This window comes from Ostrea edulis, chromosome 9 (assembly GCF_947568905.1).
Source record: "Ostrea edulis chromosome 9, xbOstEdul1.1, whole genome shotgun sequence".
NCBI lineage: Eukaryota > Metazoa > Mollusca > Bivalvia > Ostreida > Ostreidae > Ostrea > Ostrea edulis.
The window spans coordinates 75,073,414-75,098,022 of NC_079172.1; the positions used below are offsets into that span (position 1 = coordinate 75,073,414).

The window sequence follows — 24,609 nt, forward strand, 5'->3', positions numbered from 1 at the left end:
TTAACCGGGAGAGGGGGTGTTAATAACCCGGGGGAGAGGGGGTGTTAATAACCGGGGGAGAGGGGGGTGTTAATAACCCGGGGGAGAGGGGGTGTTAATAACCGGGGGAGAGGGGGTGTTAATAACCGGGGGAGAGGGGGTGTTAATAACCGGGGGAGAGGGGATGTTAATAACCGGGGGAGAGGGGGTGTTAATAACCGGGGGAGAGGGGGTGTTAATAACCGGGGGAGAGGGGGGTGTTAATAACCGGGGGAGAGGGGGTGTTAATAACCGGGGGAGAGGGGGTGTTAATAACCGGGGGGAGAGGGGTGTTAATAACCGGGGGAGAGGGGGTGTTAATAACCGGGGGAGAGGGAGTGTTAATAACCGGGGGAGAGGGGGTGTTAATAACCGGGGGAGAGGGGGTGTTAATAACCGGGGGAGAGGGGGTGTTAATAACCGGGGGAGAGGGAGTGTTAATAACCGGGGGAGAGGGGTGTTAATAACCGGGGGGAGAGGGGGTGTTAATAACCGGGGGAGAGGGATGTTAATAACCGGGGGAGAGGGGGTGTTAATAACCCGGGGGAGAGGGGGTGTTAATAACCGGGGGAGAGGGGGTTAACCGGGAGGGGTGTTAATAACCGGGGGAGAGGGGTGTTAATAACCGGGGGAGAGGGGATGTTAATAACCGGGGGAGAGGGGGTGTTAATAACCGGGGGAGAGGGGTGTTAATAACCGGGGAGAGGGGGGTGTTAATAACCGGGGGAGAGGGGGTGTTAATAACCGGGGGAGAGGGGATGTTAATAACCGGGGGGAGAGGGGGTGTTAATAACCGGGGGAGAGGGGGTGTTAATAACCGGGGGAGAGGGGGTGTTAATAACCGGGGGGAGAGGGGGTGTTAATAACCGGGGGAGAGGGGGGTGTTAATAACCGGGGGAGAGGGGGTGTTAATAACCGGGGGAGAGGGGATGTTAATAACCGGGGGAGAGGGGGGTGTTAATAACCCGGGGGAGAGGGGGTGTTAATAACTTAATAACCGGGGGAGAGGGGGTGTTAATAACCCGGGGGAGAGGGGGTGTTAATAACCGGGGGAGAGGGGGGTGTTAATAACCGGGGGAGAGGGGGTGTTAATAACCGGGGAGAGGGGGTGTTAATAACCGGGGGGGAGAGGGGGTGTTAATAACCGGAAGGAGAATTTTTTTTAATAAGTCCACCTCAATTTCACCGCTTCCTAACTAACTCCCTATGAAAAGGGGCATGGCTATATAGTCAAATAATCTTGAAACTCTTTTACAAGGATTACTTGTGCAAGTTAAGTTGAAACTTTTCTTTTTTTTTAATGAAAATTCACTCATATAATCAGATAATGGCTAAAGCATGAAATGCAACAGATATTGCATAAATAAACCCATCTATACATACAAATCTACTACAAACTTATCTTTGCCTTTTATTAGACATATCTTCTCATTTTGTTCTCCAACATTCAACAAACTTAAATAATCATTATATCCACATCCCTTTCTTTTTGACCCAGAACCAAGGTTCAAACTGCTCAACATAAAATGTTTTAGAATAATGGATAAACCAATTATAAATGGAACATTTATATTCTAGCACAAATTCTAAATGAATGCTTTTTCAGTAGGTATGTAAATATAAATTTCTGTAAACCCGAGTTTGGTTTTCTTTTCTTTACCTCATCCAATCATCAGCTAGCAGATGATACCCCCCCCCCCCCTTACTGGTCATTCACACTATCGGTTACTTGCCCTATCGGTCAGCTAGCAGATGTTACACCCCCCCCCCACTGGTCAGTCACCCTATCGGTTACTTACCCTATCGGTCAGACACACTCCGCTGTCCTGAGAGCTGTTCTCGTCCAGGAAGAACTTGGGTTTGCTGATGATGGACATTTGGGGAGATCTGGCGGATGGGATTGGTGGGGACACCTCTGAGTTCGGACTCAGCACCGGTGAGGTGGTAGAGGTCGGTGGTGACACAGAGCAATCATTCTCCTTGTCTGGGAAATCCACCGGGCTCAGTCTCATCATGGGGAGCTACAACAGGAAAGCAACGGTCCTCAAAATCAGGGAAATATTCACCATTTTATAATCATTAAATCCCAAATTAGGAAGCTACAACAGGAAAGCAGCGGTCCTCAAAATCAGGGAAATATTCACCATTTTATAATCATTAAATCACAAATTAGGAAACTACAACAGGAAAGCAGCGGTCCTCAAAATCAGGGAAATATTCACCATTTTATAATCATTAAATCCCAAATTAGAGAGCTACAACAGGAAAGCAGCGGTCCTCAAAATCAGGGAAATATTCACCATTTTATAATCATTAAATCACAAATTAGAGAGCTACAACAGGAAAGCAGCGGTCCTCAAAATCAGGGAAATATTCACCATTTTATAATCATTAAATCTCAAATTAGGAAACTTGGATAATTGTTTTTCACACAGCAGACAGGGGCACAGCCAAGTAAAAGCACAGCATCAAAAAAAATTCACAAAAAAAGGATGTAATTCATAGACATTCCATGTCATTAAGTGTTTATAGCATTTGTGTACATATATACTTCAAAATACACACAATTCAACAGTTAAAAGAGTATATTGGTAAGAAAGTTTAGCTCTATGTGAGAAATCTTACCGGCATGGACTGTATTCTTCTGAAGGATATTGTCTTCTTCCTGCAATCAGTCAAAAATAGACCCTCAGATTCCAGTTCAGACCAAAAATACTCATCGCTCAAGTCTAAAGCCATCACATCGGATAGGGTGAATATCATACAAGTCTCTAGTGCTAGTGTGTAAGCTCTGAGGACAGTGTGAAATCGCACTACCTCACACCCCCAGAGAAGTAGTCTTTATACCATAGAGTACTCTATGCTTCTCCATCAATTAAAGTAGTAGAGATGCATCTTAAACACTTTGTAAGTGGCTAATTGGGAGACTTTTCTCACCATCTTCACCTGTCCAGGTAACAATGATCAGGTGGGAATAATTTGTGATGACTGTACAAACAGCTGACAGGCCACTAACAGGTAAGGTGCTCAGAAGTCATTTTGGACTTCTCCACCCCACTTCCTCTTTCCCTTGAGAGTTTCCATTATCACCTCTCACAATGAGACAGATTAGTAAAAATCATAATTACAAAACAGTTCCCAGGGGCATTGGATAGATCACCAGACAGCTTTATAGTGAGGAATGGTTAAAGATTAACCTGAACAAGATTATCATGAAGATAATTTTACACCCCTAATGAAGTGCAGTGCTCAATGAAGTCTGATAACTGTTCTATATTCTATAAAAGACAAATGGTTATATCCCTCAGCAAAACATATACATAAAATGAAACATTCTTAATTTACTTTCAGTATTATCACAACCACAAGCAATTAAAAATCCTCCTTTAATGGGTGAAATATTTTGACAAGTGAAAAATGAAAAAAAACAAAACAACAACAACAAAAAAAAAACAACAACAAAAAATGTTTATTCTCAGACTACATTGTATAAACCTATAAACACTTTATAATTCCATTCACTATAGGGCTAGGAAAATGAATTATGACACAATGAACAGCAGCAGACAGCTTATACAGGATCAATTCCTAATCATGGTGCTTGGGTCACAAATTAATAAGTTCATCTTCCTAAAACTTGTGTACAAACACCTGTGTTACATATTTCAATGGTTTCTAAAACATCTAAAGATGCAAAACTCACACAGCTGAATTCTTAATGTAAGTCCTTGACTGCTACTTACAAACGTTGTGACTGTTACTCTGCAGGTTTATAAATGTTCTGACTTAAATTTTACCATTTTATTTGAAGAAGAAAAAAACCCACAGATGTAATTTTTATAATTATCTTCAATTTCCTACAAAAATTTATATGGAAGTCAGTATATTTTCAAAACAGCCATTTATTTCTAAAAAAAAATTATAGTTAAAGTGAAATTATAAAATAACAAAAATATCACATTAGAAGGGGAATCAAATGAAAACAAACATTTTATTTTCAATTCCTGTCTTTGATTTTTGTGTATTTGGATTTATATCAAAATCGTCCTCAATGGCCTTCATCCCATGTACAACCAAAACTACAAAATTTGACACTGTACAAAATATTAGAGATACACAGTAATAATTATTGTTTATCAATGGATTATCAAATCATGGGTAATTTTGCTAATTAAGTAGTTAGCCCCATAGTAATAGCTAGGGTGTGATATGGTAATTTTAACCTTGAGTTGGCATGGAAGGGCAGAGGTACTCTAATGATAGAGAAGAAGTGTCTAATTTTAAGACACACTCAATCCTCAGGCTTCAATTCAGGTAAAAAAGCATGCAGTACATCAAAAGTGATTTGAGGGAATACTAGATTGTTTTCAGATATATTGGCTTGTAACAACAACAACACCCCACCCCCATCTGTAACAGAGGGCTAAGTTAATGTGTGGTGGTATAAACATGTCTACAGTATTGGCTTGTAACCCCCCCCCCCCCCCCCCCCCCAATCTGTAACAGAGGGCTAAGTTAATGTTTGGTGGTGTAAACATGTCTAGAGTATTGGATTGTACCCCCCCCCCCCCCCCCAATCTGTAACAGAGGGTTAAGTTAATGTGTGGTGGTGTAAACATGTCTAGAGTATTGGATTGTACACCCCCTCCCCCCAATCTGTAACAGAGGGTTAAGTTAATGTGTGGTGGTGTAAACATGTCTAGAGTATTGGATTGTACACCCCCCCCCCCCCCCCCAATCTGTAACAGAGGGTTAAGTTAATGTGTGGTGGTGTAAACATGTCTACAGTATATCATAAGTGACTTGTACTTCGTGATGAGGTGCAACTTGGATTGGGATTCTCACAAGACATCGAAGTATTGTTCCCCCCTCCCAATTAAAGGGATAGTAAAAGTTGTTTGCTTAAAATATTTTAAAGATTTAAAATGAGTCAAATTGACTCTAATAAGTCATTTTCTGTAAATCATAACAATTTTATGCATCTGTCTGCATTTGTCTCCAAATTCAAAGTAATTATGATATTCAAAGTTGATAAATATCATTCACGGTTGTTGTTTTGTTTTTTTTGTTTTTTTGTTTTATATTAGAAGGGAATAAGATGATTTGGGACGAGACAGAAAAATCCACCAAAATGAGCTTTACTACCTCTTTAACATTGACAAGAATCAATCTTCAAGTACCTTGGCATTAATACTATTGATACCAGGCTCATGCAGTCATCTGGAAAACTGGGTATACAATTAAGTTTCAAACCAATTCCTGCACATGACATATATGCATGGGTGTCAAATGTCTGGACTTCTTGGTAACCATCCTAAACTGACTGGCCCACTGTGCACAAGTATGTTGGTTAACCCCCACCCTCAACTCATCTGTTTATTATCAATCTGGCCAGACCATCCATTAATTAGCCAGTTGTACATGCAGCTATGAGTATAATTGTCCATATGAATAGCTGTCTTCAATAAACGATTTGGAGTGTTGATTCTAACTAGCAAAGCATGAGAACTTTCTGTATGGAATCAATGCTATGCCCAATATACATCAGGCAGATCCCTGGCCATAGTAAGAACGACAGGAGGAGTGTTTACTGCAGTGTTACTAGCTACAAATCAAATAATAATGCAGCTTGCTCTACTAATCAAGTGTTCATTTAATTTGTGTGAAACAGCATGCAGTATTACCCCAGCAATTATTTATTGTATTTGGCTAATCATTATAACCCTGTCCTGAACAAACACAAGCCTGATGATCCCCTGATCATTTATAATGTATGTCTAATTTGTTGTCATTTACAAGTTGGGTCTTAATGAGGGGATTCTGGAGATTTTTGATTCCCAATGGGAAACATTTTTAAATGCCCAATTCTGGAAGTCTCCCAGTCAATCCCAGAGATATCACATATATTATTATGCTATCACAGAAATGATTGAATTCAATGTTGGACCTCACCTGACTTTATCAATATTGATTGTTAAAAGTGGAAAAACTATTAATTTCCACTCCATATAGTTAATTTAATTAATAACCAAAGAAAATGTGTATGTTGCCAGCTTTCTAAAGATGTCAGACAATATATATATATATATATATATATTAATTACTAAAACAAGTATATATGTGAACATCAGAAAATCACACATTTTCGTTAAACAGAATAATAAAAATCAATTAAAATGCTTGTTAAAATGACAAATTTTTTATTTAAACAGTTGTAGAAACTGCTAATTGATAAAATATGTATAAATTAATTGTGGATATCAAGGAAATCATTGTATAATAGATCTGACATACAGTAGAGAAAAATACCAGTATAGGAGTTATTGCCCTTGACAACATTTTTGTTTCATTATGATTGATAGATTGTATATTGTTCAACGAACCACTCAAAAAAATTTCACTCATATGGAGACTGTATATTGTTTAACGTTCCACTCAAAAAAATTTCCCTCATATAGAGAAATCACCATATCAAACATTCTTTTTTAAGAATCTATTGATTTGCAACTTCTTGACAATTCACTCACAAACTGAATAAATGTATTCATAATTTATACCTTGTGGTGTCTATGTGTGTAAGAAAGTTTCAATACTGGGCTATCTCATGGATCCAAAAATTACATATACAATTTGAATATTTCATCTAGTAAAATTTAGATTTTTCCATTCAGGTTTAAATGATTGTTTTATTAGAATTAAACTCAACTTCTCAATTTTTCCCTGTCATCACTAGTTATATGACTTTACTGCACTGCTTACGACATTCTAAATGCAGACATGATTCCTAAGAAAAGAAAAAAAAGCTGAAGGGGGGTCTGGGGGTCCTCCCCCAGTGGGGTGTCATGGGGCAGCGCCCCTGATCTGGGGGTCCAGGGGACCAAAGGCCCCCGGCCAAAAATGGCTATTTTAACATTTGAAAGCCCCTCAGGAATGACCTCCAGAGACCCATATTAAAGTTGTGAAGGTTTGACTATCTTCTCCAGCCATTCCCATTTCCATACATTACGTAGGTCCTTATCGATAGTTTTTACATCGCCACCTCACTGCACAACGTGTGCAGACATTGTTTTAAAACGAGATCAGTTACTTAAACAAACTGTTGATTGGAGAAACCGAATAGTGAGACGACGATTCAACCAATGAACAATCAGAAGATATACATAACTTGAGGAAGCATTTTACAACAAGTAAAGCCCGCATCAATGACAGAAAATTCCGGAATACTAACAAAAGCGGATTTTAAAATTCAGAGTGGAAATGAGAAATCCGGAAAGCGGAATTCCACTTTATAGCAGAGAAAAATCATGTCTGTAAATGATATACAGTGATGTGTCATCGGCAGAGTGCCTTTATCATTCAATTACAAAAACAAACATAGCCCCAAAACAGAACCTTGTAGAACTGCAGAATTAGTATTACTACTAGCAGAAGTGAAACCATCAAGACTTACTTCCATTCTTTCAGACAAACCTTGTAGAACTGCAGAATTAGTATTACTACTAGCAGAAGTGAAACCATCAAGACTTACTTCCATTCTTTCAGACAAGTTATTTTCAATCCACAAAATTATTTGTTTTGAAATGCCGTTATGTCTAATTTATATAATCCATTATGTCATACTTAATCAAATGCTTTAGATATACCATAGATCTAAATTTGAAATGACAGTATCATATATTTCAAGCAATTGCTTTGTAGTTGAATCACCTGGCTAGATATCTATAAAGTATATCATTGTCCATTAAAAATCATGCAGGTGTTTTCAAGTAATTTGCATGCTGCTGACATTAAAGTAATATATACATACTGCTGACATTAAAGTAATGTATACATACTGCTGACATTAAGGATATTGGTTTGTAATTATTAACATCATGTGGACTGCCTATATTTTCATGCAATGTGTAATGTACATGTAATAATTCAACAATTACATATCACAGTTAAATTTTACAGTCCATGTAACCTTGACCTGATTAACCATTTACAGGGTTATTGGACTGGTGAAGTCTGAAGTGAGAATATGAGTTGGGTAAAAAATTATACCAAATGAAAGAATAAGTGAGCAAGCTCACATACCCCACACTCCAACATTGCTTGACAATGCTCACATACTCCACACTCCAACATTGCTTGACAATGTCTCACATACCCCACACTCCAACATTGCTTGACAATGTCTCACATACCCCACACTCCAACATTGCTTGACAACGTCTCACAATTACCCCACACTCCAACATTGCTTGACAATGTCTCACATACCCCACACTCCAACATTGCTTGACAATGTCTCACATACCCCACACTCCAACATTGCTTGACAATTCTCACATACTCCAGACTCCAACATTGCTTGACAATGTCTCACATACCCCATACTCCAACATTGCTGCTCACATATTCCACGCTCCAACATTGCTTGACAATGTCTCACATACTCCAGACTCCAACATTGCTTGACAATGCCTCATATAAATGATAAAGTTTCACGGAATTTTTTTGAGCGGTCTCAAAGGAGTTGCGCTGACAACAAAGGGACTGACAGACAGACTGACAGGTCACGATTTTGTTGCGTGGAGTATAACTAGGAGTAAACAGCGTCCCAACACACCTTAGTTAAGTGTTCATGTCTCTGTCAGGAAGATCATAATTATCCACACCTTAGTAGTGTACATGTCTTTGTCCTATATACAACGACTGACATCATCAGATATGATTACACCTTGTTCCTCTCTTCATCACCCATGGGTCCATTCATTCCAACTCGCTCCTTCTCATGAATAATCAATAAAGACCAAAAGCAATTTTGTCCAACCATTAAGTCCTTTTCTAAGCCTTTTTCTTACACAATATTGCTGTGATAGCCAGGTTAAAGTAATAATACCTTTAAAAACAGAAGAGTTCAATTTCTCTAATGATTAGGCCTACATTTTGTATTTGTTTATTTTTATTCTTTTTTTTTTAATAGAGTGAAGGAATCTACTAAAGAAATTGTGTATTTTTAAAAAATTTCAGTAAAGATTTAAAAGATCACAGAGGCAGAGTATTGAAGCAGAAATTACGCAATTGTTACGCAAAATTAAGGCCAATTAAAATTAATTGATAGATTATCATCCCCACCCGCATCTCAAAAAAGGGCCCACTCCGATTTTTTTTAATGTCGCAAAAATTGTGATTTCAAACAAACTTGCTTCCCAGTGACATGAGTGAATGATTAAAGTCACAGAATGTTGGCTTAATATCTTCTACCAAGGATTCTTTGAATGTAAACTTGATTAACACTTTGTGTGATGCCTTTTGTCATTAATTTTTTTTTCTGGAAATAAAAATAGAAAAATAAAATCCTCCCACCCGTCCCATATTTCTTGTGACCCCGGATGATAATTTACTAATAGTTGAATTGGCCTAAGAAGAACTTAATTATTATTCCTGTAGTATTGTGAAGAAATGACAGAAAATCCACACAAAAGGATATGAAATGACTTGTTCTGGATCTCCGATACTTCTGGACTCTTCCAGATAAACAAACCACAAGACCTCAATAGAGCTTGTTCACAACAAACTTTCTCATTGATAATGTCCCCCCCCCCCCCCCCCTTTGATTTTTAAAAGTCATTGTCAATGAATAAAAGGGTCAAAAGTACCCAGACCAAAATGGAAGAGGATTGATATTTTAGATCACCCAAAATGGAGGATTACAACAGGCTAAAGTTTTTATTAACTCCTGTAATGGGCAATTTGACACTCACTCAGTTACTTGTCATATGAAGTGGTGATTAACATATATAATTGGAAATAAACTGATCAGAGATCCATGTCACAGTAGTCACTGGCAAGTACTGCTACAGCCCTAAGTACAAGTACTGCTACAGCCCTAAGCGTAAGTGCTGCTACAGCCCTCAGCACAAGTACTGCTACAGCCCTAAGTGAAAGTACTGTTACAGCCCTAAGTACAAGTACTGCTACAGCCCTTAGTACAAGTACTGCTACAGCCCTCAGCACAAGTACTGCTACAGCCCTAAGTGAAAGTACTGTTACAGCCCTAAGTACAAGTACTGCTACAGCCGTAAGTACAAGTACTGCTACAGTCCTAAGTACAAGTACTGCTACAGCCCTAAGTACAAGTACTGCTACAGCCCTAAGCGTAAGTGCTGCTACAGCCCTCGGCGCAAGTACTGCTACAGCCCTAAGTACAAGTACTGCTACAGCCCTAAGTACAAGTACTGCTACAGCCCTAAGCGTAAGTGCTGCTACAGCCCTCGGCGCAAGTACTGCTACAGCCCTAAGTACAAGTACTGCTACAGCCCTAAGTACAAGTACTGCTACAGCCCTAAGTACAAGTACTGCTACAGCCCTAAGCGCAAGTACTGCTACGGCCCTAAGTACAAGTACTGCTACAGCCCTAATAAGTACAAGTACTGCTACAGCCCTAAGTACAAGTACTGCTACAGCCCTAAGTACAAGTACTGCTACAGCCCTAAGTACAAGTACTGCTACAGCCGTAAGTACAAGTACTGCTACAGCCCTAAGCGCAAGTACTGCTACGGCCCTAAGTACAAGTACTGCTACAGCCCTAATAAGTACAAGTACTGTTATGTCCTAAGCGTAAGCATAGGTAATTTGTAGTTCTTAACCTACAACAGGTGATGTCTCAATATGAGTGAAAAATCCTTTAAGTGATGTAAAACAAATAAATAAACCAATTCTCATCCACAGGACATGACAGTGGTCTGAAGAAAGCCAACAGAGATCGAATGTGAATGCTAAAGGACCGAACATTTTAAAACTTATACATCCAAAACATGAACGAAGCTGACAGAGCAGATCAGCTGAGATTCACCAACAGTAAACCCGAGAAAAAGTGGCCATTATGAGGTGGAAATACTTGTTTTAGTTTAGGGTTGATGTAGCTATCTACAATGCTTTCATTCTAATGAAAAGAACCCACCAACCACATCATCACCAAATCAGAAAGAGGACACGGGAGAGAACTAAACTGGAAACTGGTCCATCAACTTATACGCAGTTACTGGGTAAATAGGAATCCATTAGAGAACATCAGACAACTTATAGAGGGTTACTGGGGAAATGGGAATCCATCATAGAGCATCACACAACTTACTGGGGAAATGGGAATCCATCAGAGAGCATCACACAACTTACTGTCCCGGGAAATGGGAATCCATCAGAGAACATCACACAACTTACTGGGGAAATGGGAATCCATCAGAGAGCATCACACAACTTACTGTCCCGGGAAATGGGAATCCATCAGAGAACATCACACAACTTACTGCGGAAATGGGAATCCATCAGAGAGCATCACACAACTTATAGGGGATTAATGGGGAAATGGGAATCCATCAGAGAGCATCACACAACTTATAGGGGATTAATGGGGAAATAGTCACTATAGGTGCTAGTCGGCATGTTGTCACTTCAAGATATTGAAAGTACAATTACTGAAAGAAGAACTGTTGAAAAATCCTGCACTTGGATTAATTTTTTGTGTTTGTTTGGTGATATCAATCACATTAGAGGTAAGATCAACTTCTCTGGCATCGAATGAGGTGCACTTGTGTTGTCTGAGACGGGAATGGACAACAAGGCTTTGTTTTCATTCTGCACATGTGAGGTCAAGCACAGGAACTGGTAATTTTGTCTGTAATGATAATAGTAGGGGTTTATACTATACCACCCCCTAATAAGGGCTAAAGATTATTTTATCAGAAGGTGGTGTAAGGTATAGACCCCTACTACTATTATTACAAAATCACTGTTTACTGTGGGCCGAGATGCTAGATGCATACAACATGCTCGACAGTGTTCATACGCTAAACAGATTTATAGTGATTTGATCTTTGCATTTATAAGCAAATATGCTTCAAAACCCTCTAATGCATTTTATCACAGGATTAAATATATATATTTATTACACCTCAGAATGTTTTTGCTATATAAATGTTAGGTGAATAAATTTGCTATTTCTTCTGGATAACGCTAGCCCTGGAAAAGTTTCTGAACTATCTGCCCTATAGGGAAGTAGTCTCAAAACTATTTACCGGATGCTATATTTTCCCGTGTTTTCTTTTCTGTAATGTCAAAGTCTGATAACTCTAGTTATTTTTTTTTTTTTTACTTTAAAATTTGGGTCAGATCTGTAGAAAAATTCCGGATACAGGATCGAGTGTCCAATGAAAAAATAAGCACCATGGCTACAGCTCAACAAGCATTCTAACTTTTTTTTATTTTTTACAAAGTTTTGTATGTGTCGATCCCGCCATCAAAAGACAGTACCACAGTCATCAGATGTGTTGGTACACGGTGGTCATTATATTTATTTTTAAACCACGGGACAACCCATACATCCCGTACGGAGCATACGAATGTTACTTCGACACAACTTAACTTCACTATGTCAGTGCATTTGAGAGGTGTTGGAGGTTGAGGCTGGATCGCAATGAGATGGATAGTATTATGGCTGATATAACACCGTCACCAATCGGTTAACAATATATAGTAATATCGAACAAACTAGTTTTCACCCCAGTGGTTTACATGTATTCAGAAGCTACACCTCAACAAGTGTTTTAATTTTATTTTTACAAAGTTCGTATTCATATTACATGGAGAATACATACCTCTTTGTTTTGAATAGGTCAAATATTTATAAAGTTATGACAGAATATCTGCGATGCACTATAAATATTCAATATTTTTGAGTTGATATTGTGTATACAATAGAGTGGATAGGTTGACTTACTCTAGGATGCTGTACAATATTTTAAATATGTGACTTTGAGTTAATTAGTGCTTGTCCCTTGAGTCAGCTTATGGATGACAGATGATCTCTGCTGGGAGAACCATTGTAGATCGACATTATATGATCATGGTACACAGTACAGGGATTCTTCAACATTTACCTGGTGTCTTCGTCTGATGTAGCCTGCTATCATCGACTCGAATCCTTTATTCTTTTTAATTCTATTGTACATTTTGTAAGTAGATGTTAGATATTTGTGTTGTCCTTGATGAATTGTGACAACAAACCAACACATTTCAGAGTTAAATTGTGACAATATATCAAAGGCAAAATCGCTGGAAATGTAAACATCAATAAATGCATTCATCATTGCTTTTTCAGTAATAAACCTATGCTTTCATGTTTTAATACTTCAATAATACACAATCTTCCCGTTTATTCCTTTAATATATTCTCGTTGATAATTCTACGAATTAAGATAAACCCGTTTCTCCCTGCGAAAACCATTGATCAGTCAAAACTCATGAAATCATTGACAGCTGCCAAGACTTAGAAGCTTCCTGTAATAACTCCACAATATGTAATTGTCAACAAAGTCATTGACAACAGTCTGTTTCACAACAGATGCACAAAAGTATGTTTACGATTAAGAGCAAACATTAAGAGATCGCTTAAAAAAATTATAGACATTTCAAGGAACAACCGATCTTTGTCTTTAAGGAGGAAAAGTTTTAAATCACACACATTTTACTTGGAAAGAAAAATGAAATTAATGTTCATCATTGACCATAGAGCTTTGTATACATAACAGCTTCATCAGTGGTATAAACTAGGACTGTCCTTTTCGGACAAATACCCCTCGCAGGGCACACTTTATAATGGATAAAAACAGATTTCCTCAGATCAAACCAGAAGTTGTCTATTAATAAAATATAATTTTTCTTTTATAAAAAATATTGCTTTAATAAAAATCAAATAATCAATCAGATACTATACACCTATTTACTGGCATGAGGACAATTAATAGCAAGTTTATATTGTCCCCCCAAGACAGCAACTATTTCCCAAGGCGCAGCCGAGATATAAATATTCATACATTCACTATAAATCAAAATGTAAGGTACATAAATGTTGTTTTACTTTAACCCATTTTTTATTCGATACAACTGCAGTTGTGTTGTAAGTAGCATACAGGATACAAGTTTAGTCGTACTTCAGTTTTTGACTTGATCTCGTCATTGAAATGCACGGATGTAGAAAACATTTTACCGAGTAAGACAAAGCGGAAACATAGCTAGCTATGTGCAAATACAAGGTTTGACATTGACTTTTTTGAGCACTAGACCAGTCGGGCTACTTCAAATGATTTTTACTAGACCTGACCTTACATCCACTAGCCCTGACCAACTTTCCCCAAAAACCCAACAAAATGATGGTTTCTCCACAGGGTTTGAAGCTAACTTTTTATGTCTCCAGTCCAGCTGAATGTGTGTATAAGATTTCATAAGTATATTTTCCAAAATGATGCTTTAGAAAATTAGCCAATCCCAGTCAGTCTGCCAGACTTTTAACCAGTCACAGACTGACGGGCATATGTTAATTTCGAACCCTGCTCCATATCTAAATACTTAATTCAAATGACAAACGTTAAGTTTGAACTAAAACGTACTTAATTGTCTCAAAATAATCTTTAGTCTCGTCATTCAATTTCATGCTTTTATTTTTAAACGCATTTTCTGTTTCTTTAAATTCTACCCGGCACAGAAATTCTTTAGTCCATTTGTTAGAATAAAATTACCTTAACCGCTTTATTTAAATTTCTATTTCATAACCTCTGCTTTGTTTCTTCCCAACCTATTCTTTTTTTCTGAATCTCTCGGGACATCTTTCCTTGAGGACGAGAAGTCATATTTGAAAAAAGAGACATTCCCGCACATGTCTCAACACCGAAAAATAGCTGTTTACGACATATTTTACTAATTTGATAGACACTTTCTTTTATTCAATTAAAATAAACTGGGTTTTTTTTAAAATGAAAGTAAATTCAGTTTTCATCTATATATTTATCCGAAACATAACTTTACACACATTAGCATTGTGTAGATGATGTAAAACATCACTTCTGACAGCGACTTATGTATTAGAGCAAAAAATAGATATTATATATTAGATACCACGCGGTTCAAAATTGCTCGTAAACTCTTTACAGTTATTTTTTTAGTTAAGAAAAAAATATCTTATGGTTTAAAGTAAAGTTTGTTGTTTAATTTTTGAACACGAACAGTCGGACTAGTAAATCGACATTTTACCCGACCGGACCTATCATTTAGCAGACTCGGTCGGTCGGACGTGCCTTAGTGTCAAACCCTGAAATAAAAGTGAAACTAGATACTTAGTTATGATGGAAAATTTTGGTTAAAACAAAGAAAATTGAATCACCAGAGGCGAACGAGAGCACATCGAGGTGAATGAGCGAGCGATGGCAGTGATATTGAAGAATAATGCGGCGAAGATGAAATTACTGAGGATTTAGGAAACACTGAACGTCAACTTAATTGTGGGAAAGCTGACGATTGGATTTAGAATTCTTGGGGTTTCAGAACGAATGGGTGAAAGAAAATTTTCGACCCCGCATGAAAAGTTATAATAGGAATGTTGGTGGGGCAACTATAAAACATCCTAGGAAGCATCAGCATGCTACCCCCCCTTTTTTCTTTTTTACTTTTGTGGAAAATCAAATATTTTTCATACCCCCTCCTCCCTAAATTCAATGGGTTCTAAGATGAAGAACATTTGTGAATTTCTTGTTTGAAATCCTCATTACATTGAACATCAATAACTTTTCATTACCGGTATTGAAAATATTTTCAAAATTTAAATTGTAAAAGATACAGATATGATCATTTTGTTTTTATTTTTAAACAAGAGGCCCACAGGCCTTATAGGTTACCTGAATACTAGTGAAAAAGTATCACTACTTCCATGGGCTATGAAATCTAGAAAACATTTCCTGTTCTGAATATCTAAGCTAAATATTCTAATGTTCAGCAACGGTATAGAACAAGATGTGTTCTTAAAAATTAACTGCCCTCAAAAGTGCATACACTGATTAAAGGCTTTAAATAATAGGTGTATTAACATTAAACATCAAAAGATATGACTAATTTGGACTCGTGCATCCTAAAGTCATAACCCTGAGTTGTGTAATTCACCATTTACTGTACATCCTTTTCTGCTATTCCTAAGTATGCATTTAGATTTTAAACAGTATCAGTAAACTTACACATAAATACTATATACTAAAGTTTGGCCCCACCCTGGGGTCAGAACTCTTACTCTGGGGATCATCAAATTTATAATTTTGGCAAAAGACTACCTGCTATATCCATTTAGCATCAATAGCACTGAAGATGTTATTTTTACACATAAACACTATATAACAAGTTTGGCCCCACCCTGGGGTCAGAACCCCTACCCCGGGTATCATGAAATTTACAATTTTGGTAGAGGGTTTCCTGCTCTACGTCACTATGCATTTAGTTTTTCTTACATGTGTGCGGTTCTTAAGAAGATTTTTGAAAATTGGTCAATTTTGTGCAGTTTTTGCTCCGCCCCTAAGGCCCCAGTAGAAATACAATTTATGTTCCCCTTGTTCCAAATATGCTTCATACTAAATTCAACAAGAGGCCCATGGGCCACATCGCTCACCTGAGTCACATTGGTCCATATCAGAAGACTTTCCATATCTATTTGCATGTAAAACCGTAGTCCCTATTATGGCCCCAAACCTACCCCTGGAGGCCATGGTTTTTGCAAACTTGAATCTACACTATGTCAGAAAGCTTTCATGTAAATGTGCACTTCTTTGATCCAATGGTTCTTGAGAAGAAGATTTTTAAAGATTTTCCCTATATATTTGTATGTAAAACTTTGATCCCCTATTGTGGCCCCATCCTACCCCAGGGGGCCATGATTTTAACAAACCTGAATCTACACTATATCAGAAAGCTTTCATATAAATCTCAGCTTTTCTGGCTCACTGGTTCTTGAGAAGAAGATTTTTACTATATATTTGTATGTAAAACTTTGATCCCCTATTGTGGCCCCATCCGACCCCCAGGGGCCAGGATTTTAACAATTTAGAATCTGCGCTATATCAGGAAGCTTTCATATAAATCTCAGCTTTTCTGGCTCAGTGGTTCTTGAGAAGATTTTTATTAAAGATTTTTCCTATATATTTGTATGTAAAACTTTGATCCCCTATTGTGGCCCCATCCGATCCCCGGGGCCAGGATTTTAACAATTTAGAATCTGCACTATATCAGGAAGCTTTCATATAGATCTCAGCTTTTCTGGCTCAGTGGTTCTTGGGGAAAAGATTTTTCCTATATATTTGTATGTAAAACTTTGATCCCCTATTGTGGCCCCATCCGATCCCCGGGGCCAGGATTTTAACAATTTAGAATCTGCACTATATCAGGAAGCTTTCATATAGATCTCAGCTTTTCTGGCTCAGTGGTTCTTGGGGAAAAGATTTTTCCTATATATTTGTATGTAAAACTTTGATCCCCTATTGTGGCCCCATCCGATCCCCGGGGCCAGGATTTTAACAATTTAGAATCTGCACTATATCAGGAAGCTTTCATATAGATCTCAGCTTTTCTGGCTCAGTGGTTCTTGAGAAGAAGATTTTTTAAAGATTTTTCCTATATAAACACATATAAAATATGATTTCACTTAGTGTGGCCCCACCCGACCCCTGGGGGCTATGATATGAACAAATCTGAATCTGCACTATGTCATAAAGCTTTCATGTAAATTTGAACTCTTCTGGCTCAATGGTTCTTGAGAAGAAGATTTTTAAAGATTTTTCCTATATACACACATATAAAATATGGTTTCCCCTAGTGTGGCCCCACCCAACCCCGGGGGCCATGATATGAACAAACTTGAATCTGCATTATGTCAGGAAGCTTCCATGTAAATTTGAACTCTTCTGGCTGAATGGTTCTTGAGAAGAAGATTTTAAAAGATTTTTCCTATATAATTACATATAAAATATGGTTTCCCCTATTGTGGCGCCGCGCATCCGACCCCTGGGGGCCATGATATGAACAAACTTGAATCTCCATTATGTCAGCAAACTTCCACGTAAATTTCAACTATACTGGTAGAGTGGTTCATGAGAAGATTTTTAAATGACCCCACCCTATTTTTACACTTTTGTGATTATCTCCCCTTTGAAGAGAACCTGGCCCTTAATTTGAACAATTTTGAATTCCCTTCAACTAAGGATGATTTGCATTAAGTTTGAATGAAATTGGCTTACTGGTTCTGGAGAAGAAGATTTTTTTTAAAAAATTCAGTGTATTTTTACTGATTTGCTATTATCTCCCCTTGGATAAGGGGGTTTGCCCTCATTTGAACAATTTTGAGTCCCCTTCACCCAAGGATGATTTGTGCCAACATTGGTTAAAATTGGCCCTGTGGTTTTGGAGAAGAAGTTGAAAATGTAAATGTTTAACAGACAAACGGACAGACAGACAGACGACGGACAAAAAGCGATCAGAAAAGCTCACTTGAGCTTTCAGCTCATGTGAGCTAAAAAGCATTGGAATGATAGTTATCAAGAAGAAGTTAAAAATGTTTATTGTTCACACATTTAATAATTGACCATTTTGGCCCCACCCTGATCCAAAACCCTACCCCTGGGATTATCAAATTTACAATTTTGGTAAAGGACTATCTGTCTTTTCTAAATATCCATTTACTTTCAATTTAGTATCAATATCACTAAAGAAGATGTTATTTAAGTGTTTTAAACATAAACACTATATATCATATATACCTAGTAGTGTATCAGCCCTGATACACCTATCTTGGTTAGGGTGAGACGTACAGCTGCAAGTAGGTAGGGCTGTCTTGTCCTAAGGGCCGAGATATCTCTGTCTCGGCCCGTTGTCAAGGGGCTGTTTCATCCTCAAATTTCAAATGGCTATTTCTTCTTTAATCTTTTGAAATCTAACATAACTACATGAAAAAATGGTGCTAGACACAATTTTTTTCAAATATAATACTTTCTTCCACGACAAAATTTAATTTAAGCAGAAAAATTGAATAAAAACGTTTTCAAAAACAGCGCTAAATTGTAGTGAGTATTTAACAAAGGGGGGTAACCCAAGTAACAATTGTTTATTTAGAATAACATGTTTAACTTCATTTAAAAACAATCAACGTTCTAGGCGACAGAAAATAGTAGGAGGATTATGGAGGGTGATACTGAAGCATTTTCAGTATTTCCCGGTCCTAATGGAGATAAAATGTTAATTTACGGCAATTTTGATGTAGAAAAATGTAGAGGACTTGGCAATAAAACGAGAAAGCAGAACCATTATCTTCAGACGTATTTCAACGATTTAGAGACGCTAAACAGATGGGAAACAGAAAAAAAAAAATTACTTAAGAAATGAAACTTATAATTCTTTGTTCGATGCATGTATCAAACGAAACATTGGACGGAAAACTTCATCAATGCGCGTAGCAAAGAAATAGCAGCATCAGATCTGTAAACATTCCCGTTCATACGATGACGCCACGTAAACAAAGTTCTGCAACTCTTACAAATTATATGAAATAATGAAAACGGGCGAGTTTGGTAAATCCGAAAAAATAAATAAAAATAATTCACTTATTTCCAATATTTGTATTAATTAGCAAGCCTCTGGGAGCTGCTTAATAGTATATACATGTACATGAACAACACAGCGATAGATATGACGAGTTTCTCAGCCAAGCAGTTCAGTTAATTGAAATGTCCAGATTCTAGACCACATGAGGGGATGTCCATAATTAATCATCCAATTATCGTGACCAGCAATGGAATAATGCTACAAAACCCAGACTTTAGCATGTTTCACAATGCCAATAGTACTGGAAACATAACCATTAAAGTAAACTCACTGAAGGAATAAAATAGTCAAATATCATTGTACAGTATACCATGTATTTACCGTATATACTCGCCTATAAGTCGGTTGTATTTTTAAGGTTATTTTGTAGGAATTTGCCATTGACCCGCTTATAAGTCGGTACAAATTTTTGTCAGATTCGGTTGACAATTTCAAGTCAATGCTCTAGTGTTTTTACCTATGTTTCAACAAATATTTCGAGAAATTAATAATTATGATCTGCTCAATATCCAAGCCATATCTATTTGGGGTTTAAACGCAACCCTTGTTCTGTAATGGGCAATGATCCCTTGTTACCTAAGCAATTATGGTCTCCTAATTACCAATACCTGACACCGTGTTTACTTAGTGACACGCGCCTCGTGCAAACTGTTATTGTGGGAGTCCGGTATAATTCATTGTATCAACAATAAAGTTTTTAAGAGTCAAGAATGATGATCTAAATTATCTGTTAACAATATTCAATCTGTTATGAAATATATTTCAGCCGGTATACATATGAATATTTCAATATTAAATCAGGTTCGTAATTCAATTTTACCGATATCGATATGTAAATAATTTTTAACTAGATAAAAATATGTAAATACTTGTACTTTATACATGATTTTAAAATACACAAACAATACAATATGTCTAGATATTTATGAACAATAATCATTTGTGCGGTAGTCCATGATAATCGTCAAAGTTCTTAAAACACTATATTTCGCCGCCCAGAGAAATACCAATCTTCTTAAGTCGGACATAGAGTTTTGGACCAAAAATTGACTCCCAAAAATCCTACTTATAGGCGAGTATATACGGTATGTTTGGGTCAATACCCCCCCCCCCAATTTTTAAAAAAATGTTTATCAACTTGTGTTTTAGGTATATGATATAAACAATATCACACTCTAATGTTGATCTCGGACCTGGGATTGTCCCTCGAGTGATCTCGGGGCCAATTCCAGGTCCGAGATCAACATTAGAGTGTGATATTTTATATATACCAAGTCTGACCCCACCCTGGGGTCAGAAACTCTTACCCTGGGAATCATGAAATTTACAATTTTGGTAGAGGACTACCTGCTCTTTCTGAATATCTATTTAGTTTCAATATAGTATCAACAGCACTAAAGAAGATGTTATCTAAGTGTTTTACACATAAACACTATATAACAAGTTTGGCCCGCCCTGGGATCAGAACCCCTGCCCCGGGGGTCATGAAATTTACAATTTTGGTAGAAGCTTCTTTAAGAAATCAATTTTAAAGTTTTTACCCCCAAATTAAGGCCCCTTAGGGTGGGGGTCATGAAATTTACAATTTCCAGTCTCCTTCACCTACAGATACTACATACCAAATTTGGTCAAGATTGGCCCAGTAGTTTCTGGGAAGAAATTGTTAACGAACGATGCACAACGACGACACAGAAAAAAGCAATATAGGCACCCAAGTGACTCAGGTGAGCTAAATAGCTATTTGATTCTATATCAGATCTTCGGTTGACCTAAAAGTCTAGCTCTCACAAAAAAATAGGACTTCAAAGTTGCCAAAAAAATTCAAGGTTCACCGTGTTTTGGACAGATTCTTTCCACTATGTGGCATGGAACACACATAAAACTTGCATCATGTCCTGTAGTTTAACTTTTACATGCTCAGAGAACTTAATTATTTTTTTTCAGATTGCTTTCTACTAAAACTGCATTTTTTGACTAAATAAATTAAGTTTGAGAGTTTTCAATTAAAAAAATATTGTTGCACATATCCTCCACTTTTCATCCATGATATCAAATTTCTCTGGTGTAGCATTCCTCCTTATAATATGGTTCAGTTTAGTGATGTAATTTACAGATATGATTCTAAAAAAGGTAGAAAAGGGGGGAGGGGGATCTGGGGGTCCTCCCCAAGTGGGGTACCTAGGGGCAGTGCCCCTAGATCAAAGGGTCCAAAAACGGATATTTTGACTTTAAAAAGCTTTTAGAAAATGAATTCTGTGAACCAAAATTGAGGTTTTAAGATTTATAATCAAAGGCTCAAGGGCCCCAGAGTCGACTCGTCCACGATTTCCAACAAGGGGTGGTGTTGGGGGGTGGGGGGTATATACAGCACCGTCTGATAAGCTTTAATCTGAATCTTTGATGCATGGTAAAACAAAATGCACAAGCATAAGTATTATGCTTAACTAGATATTTATGGAATTTCAACGTCACAAACTAGGAACACGACACATTAGCTTGAAGAATTTACTCATATAAGCATCACACACTGTGTGAACATAAAAGTTCAACATCAAAGGTCACTATCCATGGTATCCCAGCATCACACACTGTGTGAACATAAAAGTTCAACATCAAAGGTCACTATCCATGGTACCCAGCACATCTACATGAGATGATCACTTATCAGTATGTCAAATATCAAAAGCCTATTGCAAGACAAAACAGTAACAGCCCAGACACAATTTGTAACAGATATTGATACAATTTATTCTCTTGAACAGGTTGGGAACACTTTAAATTCCCCATTAACGAGATCTTCTGGCTAAAACACGATTATCCCTCTTTAACGAGAAATAAACATTACCATGAACAGGTGTTTTCGGTGTATTTATTATCCCTCTTAAACGAGAAATAAACATTACCATGAACAGGTGTTTTCGGTGTATTTATTGACAAATTCTGTGCAGTACTGACACACACACTTAGCATATGACACGAATGGTTTCTACAAAATTTACAACACATTCAAGAAATTTCATGTCAATGTATCTGTGTTAAGAGGGAAGGAGGTTGAAACCCAATGCACATCCTGAGTGTTTTTGTTTTGATTAATCTATATTTGCAGAAGTATCCCATTTTAGTACTAATTCTTCTTTTCATGTGAAACACAAAGAGATGTTCTCCGCGAGTGTTTTCCTCGGTTGTACGAGATATATTTATTCTCACTATAGAGGGATAATCGCGTTTTTGCGGGAATATCTCGCTATAGGGGATGTGTTCCCAACCTGTTGAAGTCTTCAAATATCTTGTCGATCGCCTCTTCCTTCATTCTGTTACATGAAGTATTTTTCGCAAAAATGTACCATGTGCGTATATAAATGATGTTAACTCAAAGCAAACATAGAATTCGTTAATTCATTTCAGATATATTTTCATCTGAATTCTGTTAAAATATTAGCTCAAGAATCGCTGGATCATTTATTTTCATGGAAAGTTACATGCGATATATCTAAGTCTATATTAATCTAACGCAAGTTCTCTCCCCCTCCTTATATTCACATGCAATTAAAAATATTACTTCAATAGACTTTATAAGGCTTTCACCATCATTTTTTGGCTAAAATTTGAATATATCATGCATAATTTTATCAACCACACTAACAAATTTTAAACTTAATGAAAGACGCAGTGTTTGCTTTCATATCTGCAGTCTCATCTTCTCCCAATTGAATGCCCGATTCCAGAATATTCTTACATTCTTTCACAAATAATGTGTGCGTTCCGTTGGCATTATTAAGAATTTTATGTGCACTGCAATGATTTTATTTCACTGCCAGTCAAACTCAGTTGCGTATGAGCTAGGGTGGTAGTGAAGCGGTAAATCCGCAAGACGGACCTGATACCAAGGAGTAAGCTCGCTATGGGAGTCAACTAAAAAGTGCCAAGAGTAAATATTTGTTATACCTAACCCATTGTCTGATTACCACGGCTCATCTCGTCTTCTACTGACTCATCTGAGTAGAAGAGGAGATTAGCAGTTGGTATCTGACGATGTACCTAACCAATTCTTAGGCAAAGGTCCAACGCAATCTACCAACACTTGGCTAAAAGGTTCTTCAAAAACTGAACATTACTGTCATCTCCTTGTACTATTTTTACGGATATTTTTGTAAGACCCATGTGTATACAATATATGTACATTTTGTAAGGCCCATGTGCATACAATAAGTGTTCATTCTGCTGATTAAGCGATATTGTAATTCAACCAATGAAGGAGAAGAATACAATGAGGAAATACTAATCACTATGTAAAATTCAAAGTCAAAACTGTATACAAGATTCGTAAATGGTGAAATCTATTGACCGTGCAAGTGAAATCTATTGACCTCGCAACTTAGAAATCTACGGAAGCAGATTCATTAGAATTAGAGAGAATGAATTTTTCCAGTGTGGAAAGCAAAATTCCGCTTGAAAGCTGAGAAAAATCATGTCTGTAATAAAGAGTTTTAGAAAAAGAGAGACTTGCTGTGTACGAAACACATCATTAAAGCGACAGATCCACGATTTTCCTCCAAATTTTGTTTTTCACTTTAAATGATCAAAATCTATAGTTTAATATGTTTAGAAAGTTTCACAAAAAAAATTAAGGTTATCATCATGACAGAAGCTCATTATAGAGAGTTTGTTATTAGTTTTGAAAACAAAGATTGATGTGTGTTATTGTTTACGAAGTTTTCAAAAGAAATGGATATTGATCTCTGTTTATTATATATATCACATCTTTACTTTAGGTCAAATGTGTCATATAAAAGTTAGCATTTGTGATTATTCAAAATGACGATGCTTTAAATTACAAAATTAACGTTTTACTGTTTGTTTGTTTACATAACAAAGAATCAAAGCTAAAATATTGCTCTTATCCTTGCATTCAGATGGTCCAAATTTTGATTGTCAACATTAAGTGAGTTATATTTTTAATTTTTAACACAAGAGGCCCATGGGCCACATCACTCACCTGAGTCACCTTGGCCCATATCTGAAGACTTTCCATATATATTTGCATGTAAAACCTTAGTCCCTATTATGGCCCCAACTACCCCTGGAGGCCACGATTTTTTGCAAACTTGAATCTACACTACGTCAGAAAGCTTTCAT

General features: G+C 37.1%; 1 protein-coding gene across 1 annotated transcript in view; it reads right to left on the minus strand.

Annotated features, from left to right (window-relative positions):
- Positions 1–24,609, minus strand: part of LOC125657769 (M-phase inducer phosphatase-like) — a 104,199-nt gene that overhangs the window by 39,012 nt on the left and 40,578 nt on the right. Inside the window, exons 6-7 of the mRNA XM_056150872.1 lie at positions 2,644–2,683; positions 1,806–2,039 (exon numbers count right to left, since the gene is read on the minus strand). Coding sequence (XP_056006847.1) covers positions 1,806–2,039; positions 2,644–2,683 — 274 coding nt within the window. The remainder of the gene's footprint in view (positions 1–1,805; positions 2,040–2,643; positions 2,684–24,609) is intronic.